This window comes from Phalaenopsis equestris, unplaced genomic scaffold, assembly GCF_001263595.1.
Source record: "Phalaenopsis equestris unplaced genomic scaffold, ASM126359v1 Scaffold000301, whole genome shotgun sequence".
Lineage (NCBI taxonomy): Eukaryota > Viridiplantae > Streptophyta > Magnoliopsida > Asparagales > Orchidaceae > Phalaenopsis > Phalaenopsis equestris.
In genome coordinates, this window is record NW_018164743.1 from 218,928 (window position 1) to 232,566 (window position 13,639).

At 32.9% G+C, this 13,639-nt stretch overlaps 1 protein-coding gene across 2 annotated transcripts in view; it reads right to left on the reverse strand.

Moving 5' to 3' along the window:
• LOC110025482 overlaps window positions 1-13,639 on the reverse strand; it is a 72,509-nt gene that overhangs the window by 35,492 nt on the left and 23,378 nt on the right. For both annotated transcript variants that reach the window (XM_020725989.1, XM_020725988.1), the window contains exons 5-6: window positions 291-425; window positions 67-160 (exon numbers count right to left, since the gene is read on the reverse strand). In XM_020725989.1, the coding sequence (XP_020581648.1) occupies window positions 67-160; window positions 291-425 (229 nt within the window). The remainder of the gene's footprint in view (window positions 1-66; window positions 161-290; window positions 426-13,639) is intronic.

The window sequence follows — 13,639 nt, forward strand, 5'->3', positions numbered from 1 at the left end:
ACTAAATAGAGAGACAGAATATGCAAATAAAGAATCAACCCATATAGTCATATGCATGTATCAAACCTGATAAAAATTTGATGCAACTGATAATAATACCAACGAAAGACAAAGACGTCCTTCCAGATTCCAACTTGGCCTTCTTACTAAGCAAGTAGTTCTGTTACCAGAATGTAAAAATTTATCATGAAGTCCCAACAGAAAATAAAGGAAAGAGCTAACGATTTCAAATGTCTGCACAGATATTTATGGAGGGGGTGAGAAAAAGCAGTATTTTATAAAAACTAAACCTGATTGTTTTTGCTCAGAAAAGTGGCATTTTCCATAACCTTCAAACATTTGAGGAGAAATACAACACTTTCAAGGGCAGCACTGTCGTCGTCTTTTGAATCTGTAACTGATGACAACTTCTTTCTAAACAAACCCTACAATACCAATTTTACCATTTTGTCAAACAATTTTTAATGAGACATTCTACCAAACAACATAAATGAAACACAATAAAACTAAAAAATATTTGTTGATAGGTTACAGAAGATATGATCTATGACTAAGAATAACAACTTTCATATGCTGTAAAACAAATATGAAAAAGCAGTAAAATCTGACAAATAACAAAAAAAATGTCTCACTAACTTGAATTAAACTCGGTTACAAAGCAAATGAATGTCACACTTGAAGAGATGATTATCTAATCCTTGTAGAGCAAATTCTAAGGGTGTAATGCTTGAGTCGTGTACACTAGATTGTTCTATCATGGTAAAAAATATTGAGCCCCAATATCAGAAAGAGGAAAAGCAGATTTGTCTTAATTCTTGTGAAAAGAAAGTAAAAGGCACAGCTTATGCAACAACTAATGCAAAAAACCAAGACAAACAGACTTTTTTGAAAATTCATAATTTTTCTGAAGATGCCATTTGGCTTCATCACTATCATCTATTTTTTACACATCTGTATATAATGTGTCCCTGTCTTTTCATACGACTTGTATCATCGATTTACATTGTAATGCTTGTGAAACACTAAATTAAAAAAAAACCCCCCATATATAGTTTCCTGTCAGTAATAAAGGAAATTCTAGCACGTTTGAATTAATTTGCAGTAGCATTTGGGTACCATCCAGAATTCTAAATGTTTTTCAGAGTTCATCGATTTCATTTATCTGATTGTCAATTGTACTAGTCACATGAATTTCCTTGATTAAACAAAATACAATGTTAGCAATCTTATTTCATAATTCACTCCACAAGTCAATCAAATTGGGGTAAAAACTAAAACAAATTAAGTTTGACAATGCAAGAAACTGCATTGACAAGATTTTAACTACCTACCTTTTTTTTAAAAAAAGCATCATCCAAGAGTGATCCGATGTAAATACGCCACAACAAAGTCAAGTTGTTAAAAGAAAAATACTATCTATTGCTTAACATCACTTGGGCAGTTTGAATTCAAATTGATGTCCCTAAATCATTTTAGAGTGAAGCTGCCCTCGCAACAAACGTGACAATTGAACTCCTCACGGAATTTAGAAAATAAACTCCTATGGAATACCATACCCAATTATACTACCTGTCAAAGCATCTTTTGGCCTTAAACATAGAATATGTAGATATATCTATTTTATTCATGCGTATAATCAAAAGAGAGGAAAATTGGACCTCCTAGGTTTGTAATTTTTTGGATATCCTTCCACACAAAAAGATACTAGAGTTATCATCATCCTCTTGAAAATATTTTGAATATCTAATGATATTGCCTCTATCGAAAAAAAATCTCACTTAACAAAGCCTTATCTTACGGAGAGCGATGAAATTATGAAAGATTAGATGTGTCCAATCTACTTTTGATACTAAAACTACATTTTTTTCTATCTCTAATAGTTTAAGAGAAAAAAAAAAACCAAACCCCACTAAAAAAATGTCCTAAACACCTTTAAGGGTGTGTTTGGTGCAACGCAGCTCCTGTTTTTCCAAGAAACAATTATAAAGCTACTTCCTGGAGAAATAGCTTTACAGGAACTGTCAGAAAACTGCTAATGAAGAAGTCAGAGTCTGTTTGGGAGATTTGTTGTGTAGCTGATGTTTTTGATGAGAAAGACTGTTGTAATATATTCAAATAAGTACAATTTTCAGAATAATCATAACTAAATAACAAAAAGAGGTCGAACTACAAAAAAATAATATTACAGTTAAAAATTCTCTAATACATATTAAAGTGATAAGTTATTTGAAGCATATAATTATAATAATGAGGACAACCACTGTAACCAGCAAGCCTAGAATGATGTTTGTTTTCAAGTCCTGATGATCAAGTCTTTGACACAATCCCCACTCCATGCCAGCATCTCTCGCCTGATCACGGTTTAGAGAGAACTCATCAGTGTCATCAACCCAACGAAATAAATTGCAATCTGCAGGAGTCATGTTTCTAAGAGAAGAGTAAAATCTTCTCCCGTAGCTGCCTACCCTTCTGAAGTGGTATCGAACACACCTATCACTACAATGGCAGAGCGAAACTTTCAAAGTACCTAATGCTCTTAAACTCACATTTCATGTTACTATAAGACAATATTGCTCTAAATAATAAAAGAAAAGCAGATATAACATTCCAGAAATTAAACAGTCTTAAAATTAAAAAAAAAAGTTTGTCGGGACACATAATAAAGCTACAAATATTTAAAAATATATATATCCAGAGAAACAACATAGAGCTGAAATTTGAATCATCAAAAACCAATAAATAGGTGATACAACATAAGTATGATCGTTGTGTTCACCAAAGCATCAGTAACCTCTTCTCTTAACTATATCGTCTCTTCAATGCTTTCTTCCTCAGAAGTGTTATATTCATTCATCCTAAAATCCACTTCATGCACTGAAGGCATGGCCTGATGTTAGTTAGCTTCCTCAGGCATGCATGTAGGATCTTCATTTAAGACCCTATAATCAATATCATATCGGGATGAATGCCTCTACTTAAAATTATGAAGCATAGTTGTTGCAACAACTATCTTTACTTGTTTTTTTAAGGAATGCGCAAGCATATCTCGGAGTATGACTCACTTTTTCTATTCATTGAATGTTCACTCGATAACACTGTGTAATGATGAGTGTCTTTTGTTAAAGAGCTCATTCCTCCGTCTAATCACTTGGCTATTGCACTCAAAATCAAGAAGGTGATACCTCCTGTCGGGACATGGCTTCAAAAAAACCCTTTGCAGTGGATATCCTGAATCAACAAGGTAACATTCTCCTGAATAATGACAACATTAGCGGATTTGCTCAACTGAAAATATTATAGTGATGGCTAAAATGCACCAACCTTGAGCAGGCAACGAGAATTTATATTCACACCGCAGGGTTGCAAATTTAAAGATTTTGTTTTTATGTGCACTCCATTTTCCAACAAGTCATCACGAATGTAAAACACATATTGAAAGCACATACTGCTAATATATATTGTATGTAGCAACCTCACGCCTTCCGATATATGCGATATTTTCCTCATTGTCAACGCATGATTCAACATGTATTTCATCAATTGCTCTGATGCAATCCTTTTTATAAAGAATATTTATAAAATTTCTTTAATGTAGTACTGCTAGAATAAATAGTGAGATCAATACCTTGAAAAACAGTATGTACCTCGAATCACTACGGATTTACCGAGGTGTTTGTGCAAAAATTTCGTTCGGTGATTTGGCAATTCCTGTGGCCATTTTCATCAAAGAGTTCACTTCAATATGAAAATATCTGTTGATTGTCTCTGTAGAGTGTTGAAAATGCTCAGAAGCAGCACGAAAGGACTCTATGTGACATAATGAAAATTGTGATGGCCCATTATGAGTGAGTTTTGTTGTAGCCCAGACATCGACAATTGTTGCTACAACACTGAAGAACATAGTTTATAGATTCTTCTCCAGCTCCGAGTCAATACCACTAAGTCAATTTTTTGCATTCGGCGAAACCTACAATTGCTAAACTTGATTTCTAAGAAAAAAATTTTAAAATAAGTACAATTGAATGTAAAATTTTCTACATACTGAAATTTTTTCTTGTCACCACTTCTTAAGTGCATCAATTATTTTCCTAATAGGATCTCACCCTAATCCAGTAGCACCTCTCTTTAGCTCCTTCCATAACTTTCAATTCATCTTAAGTTGATCCCATTTGTTTTTCAGCTGAGTTTTGTTGTACAGTCTATCAGTCCTTCCTTGAAAGTATTTCGTGACATTTTATCAACCTTCCTTATTGAAGTGTGTGGTCGGTTTGTTATCATTTTCTATCTCACTCAAGCAAAAATCACAGAAAATTATCTGTCTCTCTATCCCAAATAGCGATTATCCCGCCTTTCCTTTTGTTTACCCATTTGATGTACAAATAAATAAGAAATAGAATAATATTCAACATTAAAAGCAACAATACTATAAAAGAAAACAAAAATATGGTAAAAAAGATTTAAAAGTAAAGCTCAAAATCAAAGTCTTCATATAAAAAATGGCTCCATCCAGGATCACCAAATGTATAATCCAGGCATAAAGACCAAGCAACATTCGTGTCAAAGTTATTAAGCTGTTTTTTTTTTCAATTCACAATGCGTAATTAGTTCAGCATTTTGTTCTATTTTCTTCCATCATAGCTCTACTAAACATTTCAAAAAAAAAGTAAAATGTGCCACCGAATCGAAATTTGAAAGCATCACTGTAATTTGAAACCAAGAAACCAATCAACCAACTGGTCCACAAATCATCTGAAGTAATAAGATCATATAGATCTCAAGAACCATGGCAGATAAGTTAGCAGGCTTCATTTTCCTCATGATCAATCAGGAGAAGTTATGAGAGGATAGATATATGAGCACTGTTTTACAGTCTCTGAGAATTTTTGTCGGCCGATTTGTTTGCTTTCGCCTCTTCTTCAGTCTATAACAACATTTTTGGGAGAGAATTTTGAGCACTTTTTCCTCTTTTTTAAATCTGAGAGATTTTGACCAATAGAAATGTATATGTTTTGATGCAAACTTGAAGTTTACATGGCAGATAAGTTAACAACATCTATATTTATCATGATAAACTAGGATAAGTTATGAAACGAAAGATATGTGAGAATTGCTTTTCCGTTTCATTAAAAAAAATTTGTTGACTTCTTTCACATATGCATGCACTGATGTTAATCAATTTGTTTGTTCTTGCCTAAGCATATGTTTTGATGCAAACTAAAAGGTTAAATGTCAGATAAGTTACCAGTAACCATTTTCTTCTCTACTTCAATCACGATAGCCAAATCGGGTCATCGAGCAAATAATTAGAGCTCAGAGAAATCTCTTAACCAAAGAAGACTTCATCCATAATCACCTTCTTTCAGTTCAGAAAAATGCTTGAACGTATTCTCTAGCAATAGGAAGTATCTGTGGCAAAACTTCCTTGTCAATTTTAAAATTGACAAATAGTGACCAGTTGAGCCTTTCGATAGTTATTTTCCATCATCCCCCAAAATAATTGTTGTATAACCTTCCTCAATTGATAACTTATCTGGCATATAACCTTTAAGTTTGCTGCAAGGTCTCCTCCCACTTCCTATAGAATGAAGAATAGGCATATGCAAACAAATCAACCCTCTATCATCAGTGCAGGCATATATAAACTATGTCCACAAGAAAATCTCAAAGAAATAGAAAAACAATGTTCATATATATATCCTTTCATAACTTCTCCTGATTGATCAGAAGGGAAAAAGATGTTGCTAACATATATGCCATGTAAACATAATGCTCATATATATTTCATTCCATAACTTTTTCTAGTTAATCAGGATAATTATAGATGCTACTAACTTAGCTGTTATGTAAACTTTAAGTTTACATCAAAGCATATGCAATTCCATTGACAAAAATCTCTCGGCTTAAGAAAATAGTGCTCAAAATTCTCCCCCCAAAATGCTACTAGACTGAAAAAGAGTCAAAAGCGAGCCAATCGACCAACTCATTTCAGTGCATGCATATGTAGAACAAGTTCACAAAAAAATTCTTAATGAAACAGAAAAATAATGCTCACATATATTTCATTCCATAACTTTTCCTGATTGATCTGAATAAGTATAGATGCCACGAACTTATATGTTATGTAAACTTTTAAGTTTGCATCAAAACATATGCAACTTCATTTGTAAAAATCTCTTAGATAAAAAAATGAAAGTGTTGAAAATTCTCCCCCAAAATGTTACTCTAGACTGAAGAAGAAGCAAGAGTAAGCAAATCGATCAACTAACACCAGTGCATGTATATGCAGAACAAGTCCACAAAAAATTCTTAATGGAACAGAAAAATAATGCTCACATATATTTCATTCCATAACTTCTCCTCATTGATCAGAAAAAGTATAAATGTTGCTAATGTATCTGGCATCAAAGCATATGCAATTTCATTGGTAAAAATCTCTAAGATAAAAAAGGATGCAGTGTTGTTCTCCTTCCAAAATATTACTCTAGATAAAAGAAGAGGCAAGAGCAAGCAAATCAACCAACTAACATTGATGTCTGCACATGCAGAATAAGTCCACAAAAAATTCTTAAAGAAACAAAAGAATAATGCTCATATATAATTCATTCCATAACTTCTCGTGGTTGATCAAGATAACTATAGATGCTTCTAACTTATCTGGCATGTAAACTTCAAGTTTGCATCAAAGTATATGTTATTTCATTAGTAAAAATCTCTCAGTGCCTAAAAGTCTCCCACAAAATGTTACTCTAAACTAAAGAAGAGGCAAAAACAAGCAAATCGGTCAACTAACATCAATGCATGCATATCAGGTCAAGTTCATAAAAAAATCTTAAAGAAACAGAAAAACAATGCTCATATATATTTCATTCTATATTTTCTACTAGATGATTGGTATAAGTATAGATGCTTCAAACTTATCTGATATGTAAACTTCAAGTTTGCATAAAAACATATGTTATTTCATCAATAAAATTTCTCATATAAAAAAAACGAACTAGCGCTCAAAATTTCTCCCCCTAAATGTTCTTGTATAATGAAGAAGAGGCAAGAGCAAGTAAATCGATCAACTAACATCAGTGCATGCATATGCAGAACAAGTCCATAAAAAATTCTTAATGAAACAGAAAAACAATGCTCATATATATTTCATTTCATGATTTCTACTAGTTGATCAGGATAACTATAGATGTTACTAACAAAAGCATATGCAATTCGATTTAAAAAAAAGTGAACTACGCATATCAAAAATAACTCCAAAAAAATTCTCAGAGAGACTGTAAACCAGCGCTCATATATATATCCTTCCATAACATCTCTTCATTGATCATTAGGGAAATAGGTGAGCTAACTTATATGTCATATAGCCTTCAAGTTTACATCAAAACAGATGCATTTCCAATGGTAAAAATCTTTAAAATAAAAGAAATTTAAATCAATGCTCAAATGACTCCCCCTGAATGTTTATCTAGACTGAAGATAAGGCAAAAGCAAATAAATCGACCTACTAACATCCGAACATGCATATTAGTAACAAGTCCAACAAAAATTCTCTGACAAACAGACAAACATTGCACCTAACCGAACACAGAAGCCAAACAAAGAAGTTGAACAATGGAACGAAGCAGAGGGAAATCTAAACCGCAAAAAAAAAATCCTAAAAGAAAAAACTTCACCGAAGGTAGGCAGCTAGTCGATGGCGCCGAAAACAAAAGGAGGCAAACACAACCTAGTTTCAGCCCTAAAGACACAAGTGGCAAACGATGAGGGGCAAGAGGTATATGTGAAGATATGGGACTGAGATTACGCAATTTCAGGAGAGGCAGCGACGTCAAAAACCAGTCGCAACGGAGTTCCCGTCGGGGAATGCAGAGGCCCCCTCCGTTTCGGAGTTTGCCGATATGCAACCCGTCGTCCACAAAATACACGTGATAAGTTGGCTCCCGAACGCATCGTTTGTCGTTTTGAAAACAAGAAGTCGAAGAAACGGGCTCCCAAACGCACCCAAGTATACTCATAAATTTGTGTCCACCCCAACCAATCTAATGTGCATCCCAAAAAAGTTCATGAGAATTTTAAAGTTGTACTCAAAATAAAAATTGCACTAAACCTAATGCTAGTTTAAAATTCCATCTTCATTGTTATTAATAATGATTATGTTATAAACTTATTTTGCACATAAAATCCATTGTAAAAGATTTTAATCCTTCCATTACTGTTAGGAAAAGTAATTTAAATTGTACAAAGCAACTAATCATATTCTTTATCCCACTGTGCCACTTAAATGCCTTTCTCCACTCCATATAAAATTCATTTTGCCTAGAAACATTCTTTGTTCCAAACACTTCATCTAAGGAATTATCAAGACATAAATGGAGAAACACTATGAGAGAGGCTATGGATGCTTTGAAAAGAAAAAAAAAAAGAGAGAAATTGTTAATTTGGGAAATAATATAATAGGTTGTAAATGGGTCATCACTTTGAAGGACAACATTGATAGTTATATTGAAAGATACAAAGCAAGCTTAAAAGCTAAAAGTTACATAAAGACGTGGATTTATGGTCCAATAGAAAAGGCATAATAATTTCATTGTCTCTAGAAGCACACTTCAGTTGAAAACTTAGATAATATGATATGTAGAATACCTTTTTGACTAGGTAGTTTAAAGAAAAAATTTGCATGAGCATTTACCCAAGATTTGAAAGAAAGAAAATAAAAAACAAGGTGTGTAGATTAATAAAAGCCTTACATGACCTAAAAGAATCACATAGAGCATGATCCAGAAAGTTTGTTAAAATAATAAAAAGAATAGTATCAATAAAGCCAAAAAGAACATACCCTCTTCATTAATCGTTCAGTCAGCCAGAGAATAAAAACAGTCCTAGAATATGTCGATGATCCATTGTTACAAAAAATAATATTCAAAAAAAGCAAACTTTGATATAGTATTTAATCAAGGAATTGGGGATAAGGTAGGTTGAAAAAAAATATTTCTTCGGAATTTAAGTTTCAAAAAGAAAGATGTCATAATATACCAACAACACAGAAGATCAAGCTAGAGAAACTAGAAAGCAAGTTGCAAATTGGTTTTATACTTATTGAGCCAAATTAAAAGCTAGTGGAAGCATAACAACAACAAGGTTTTATCCCACTAAGTGGGGTCTGTACATGACTCATTTTCTCCATTGTGTCCTATTGAGTATCACATTTTCATTTCATTCTAATTTATTAAGATCATTTTTTTATACAATAAACCCGAGTCTTTCTAGGTCTACCTCTGTCTTTTTTAACATAAATCGAATTTAAAACATCCACTCTCCTAATCAGATCATCAGATGGCCAATGTTTAATGTGACCAAACCATCTAAAGACGACTCACTCTAATCATATCAGCCACTGGAGCTACACCAACCCTGTCAAGCATATAATCATGTTACATTTTCTCAAAGTGTCAAGCCAATCATCCACCTAAGCATTCTCATCTCAGCAACACAACTTTATTTTATACTTCTCTTTTAAATACCAACATTCTGCCCCATAGAGCATTGCATGTCTCCCCACCATCCTATAAAATTTTCCTTCAAGTCTAAGCAGCACTTTTCTATCACACAATAGACCAATGCATCCCTCCACTTCAACGAACCAACTTGAATTCTACTAATAAAATCCCCATCTATATTAACCATCACTTTGAACAATAGACCCGAGATATCTAAAACATTCACACCTCTTAATGATTTGATCACCCATAATTAACACTCTACCACTAGAGTTACTGCTACTAAAATTACATTCCATGAATTCAAGTTTTTCCTAAACTCTTTCTCTAGTCTTATCCACAAGAAGAATAGTATCAGTTAAAAGCATACACCAAGGTACATCCTTTTGTAAATGTCCAAGAAGAGCATCCATAACTAAAGCAAAAAGATAAAGGCTTAAAGCCAATCCTAACGTAATCCAAATGAAATAGGAAAATACTTGGTCAATCTTGTACTTTCAAAAATAAATCTTCAATTTACATTTTCTAAAATATAAAGTTTGAACTATTGAACTTTTCCATCTTGTACCTCACTTCATCGATCATTGCTCCCACTCAAATCAATAAACTTCAGAAACCCTGCTCTGATACCACTTGTTGGGAAAGATGTGAACAAATCACAGAACTTGATTCAAGAGATCTGAAACAAAACTTAGAACAGAAGCGTACAAAACTAGAACACATAAAGAAGACAAGATTCAACGTGGAAAAACTCGAGAACGAGAAAAGAACCAGAAAACCATGTCACACCAAGAAATCTACTATGAAAAAATTAGGGGAATTGTACAAATCATACCACGGTCAGGCCACTCTACAGTTTAAAACACTTCAAGAAGCTTCTTGTCTCTTTTGCACAAGGGAAAACACAAAATGCAACTCACATCCCATCGGCAAAAGCGGCACAATAAGAATTGCTCGCTATCGGTTACGGGTGTTAGGGCACTATAGTATCTTGCCCTCAGGTTCTGAACTTGGATTGCGCGTAGTGGTGATACAGATATTAGCGCTAAGGCGCTCGCTTCCGGACGCAGGAGTGTCGTGCTCTTGGGTTTTAAACTAGATTTGGGTGTGTGGCGCTGTCTTTTGGGCACTACTCTTGAACCCAATATAGGGGGCACACCCCGTAACCCTTCGAAGAACTCAACTTCAAGTTTCGTCGGTGAAATTGAGGGTTTTGAGTGTCCAATTTATTAACACAATCAGGCTCCTCATAATAGCAATCTCTGTTCAATCCATTTAGTAAATATCTTCTAGGAGCCCAATAATGATGTCGCAATGTTTTGTAAACAACTGCATCATTGTTTTTTTCAACAAGATCTTGTTGTGCATAGCTATAAATAGTTGCGTCTTGTTATTATAGCAAGATCAAACCATGGAACATCATACATCTTTCCAAAAGTATGATTTGCAAATAAACCCCCTTAAACAAATGCCAAGAAATTAATTCGTCGAAAAATGTCAAAAGATGCTACTCAAATTAGTGTGACAAATTTGTCTTTGCAAATAAAGGTATCTTACTTAAAAAACTTTAATAGAACAATCAATTATTTGATGTGGTAATGTAATTATTTATGTTTGGTACTTTAAGGATTATCTGTTGGGTAATACAATAAGATTCGATACTAACTTCCTGGATACCCAAAAATGATTTAATATTCTCTAAAGAGAGAACTATTTAATATTTCCTACAGATAATACATGCATAAAACAATGGAACATCATTAAATAGTTTCAAAAATATGTCCAACGGCTCCTAATGTTGTAGATCACTATTATAAACTATGCTTTAGATAATATGTAACTTATTTAGTTTTAGATGAACTATTTTCCAAGGTGAAATTTGAAGGGCTTTCTAAATTGCCTGATATGAATGCCTTTCACGCTTTTTTTTTTTTTGCCAAAAATGTGAGATATTATTCACCCTAATTTGATCTCTATGTTCGACAACATTCACTTAGGTAAGGTTATAGTTTTGCCCTTATTTTACGTCTAAAAAAATGGGACGATAAAAATACATCAGACTTATTTGGCGCCTCAATGGTGCTTGAAAATTGGAATTGGAAATCTATTCGAACAAATAATTTAATTTACTAAACCTATTATTTGGGGTAAATGTTTCAATAACTCTTCATTCGTGGACTCTTGGTCTACCAAAGTGTCTCATTGTTCAACTTTTATCAAAAGCATATATTTTTCATCTCTACTTGAGCAAGCTTAATGTGTGTTTGTTTTCGGCTCATTCAATTTTTCTTTTTTTTTGTTTAAAATTGGCTCATGCTTGAAATTGCTCATAACATCATGATCGTGCTTGGCTTATTTGAATTTTAAACAAATCCAAATCAATTCCGTAAAAAATTGAAAATAAATAAATAACAAGTGTAGTGCAATAGAATAAATCTACCTATCTACTAACCAATTAATACATATGAGAAAAAGTTAAATTGCTATACACACAAGCCAACAATGAGTTAAAAACAATTGAAAAAGAATATTTGTATTCAACTTGCTAAAAATGAGCTTAAAATCATTGTTTAATATATCTTAACGAGCAAATCAAACATGAGCTTTTTAGAAGGCCGAACACAAGTTTTTCACGATGAATGAGCTTTTTTAATAACCCTATTTTGGAGGTTCATGATATAAAAAGTATCAACTTTTGGGGAAAAAATAAATGCATTAATGAAATCTCTATAATTTCTCAATTCAATGATCTACTCATCTTTTATAAAAAATAATACAATTCAATTGCCACTTCCACTTCACCGATAGCGATTGGTTCAATTTGTGGAAAGAGATTATTTCTCTTCGCTTTAATGGTTAAAGATTACTTCTCTTCTTCCTGTCAATCAATTTAATCTTCACCATGATTAGGGCATGCCTTGATGGCTTTGTTCTCCAAATGGCTCCTTCTCTTGGCTCCCACTCAAAAGATGGACAAGAGAATTATGAGTCTACGTTACTCTTAGATTTAAAATTCTATTGCTCCTATACAAATTAAAGTTCATGTGCGTTTCATTTATACTTCTACCAAGATTTATATATTTCAAATAGATTATCAATATTACAATTTGTGAATTGCCAACGCTATTTGTGATTTTTCTAGAGATAAAGTATAAAATATTTTACATTTCTTTGGTTGTAGAGTTATATCCAATATTTTACAGATAATTTATTTAGTATATTCATTCTCATTCAAAATATGAAATTTATTTTCTTTACCTAGCATATATTAAAGTTGATTCAAGGAGCTTGGGGATATCTTCTTTTTCCTTTCTTCCATGAAAATCATTTGTCTTGGCATCAACAATCTTGAACTATTGAATATGTAATGCTAAGGAAAGGAGACTTCTATCCATAATCTAATAATACATAACCACTTTTGTTCATCCCCTCTCAAGCTTTTACCCATGTCTACATAATTGTATCTCTCCGTCTGCTTGTTTTCAGTATTTTCTTTGAGTTTTTAACCACTGGTGGTCTTACCAGCAGCAATCTATACACCTTGGTACATAAAGCAAATTCATTAGTCGTTAAATGATAGCTTCACAAGCAATATTCATAATATACACAAAATTAAAAATAAAACTATCACGTCACTAAATAACAAAGCTTTGGATAATGACTTTTTGCCCCGGATCCCCTTTTTTTTCTCTCTTTTCATGATTAGGAATAAGCATCCCTCTATCAACAAAATTAAAAAAAAAAATTTCTTTCTCCTTTCGAGAAATCTGGGAAAGAAAAATTCTTTTCTGTCCTTTTGACATTTCCTCGTGCATCCATCTGCATTGGTCACTAGCATTTTGTGCTCCCTTTAGCATCTCTTTACCTATCTTGGCTCTCTTCAATCTGGTGATTACGACCTGAAGGATCGATAAATGTGGCTTATGAGCCTAGGATTTTATATCAGCTTTCATTCACTTCCCACTTCAAAGTTTAACTATTTTTGTTCCCAGTTAAATAGATCAACACATTTGAAATAAAAATGTGAAAGGCTAGAACATCTATGGTGTATCACTGCTTGTTTCCATTATAGAAACGAATCAAACAAATGAAATCAAGACAATTTTCAATCAAATTACTGCTAATCCAATTATATTCCAACA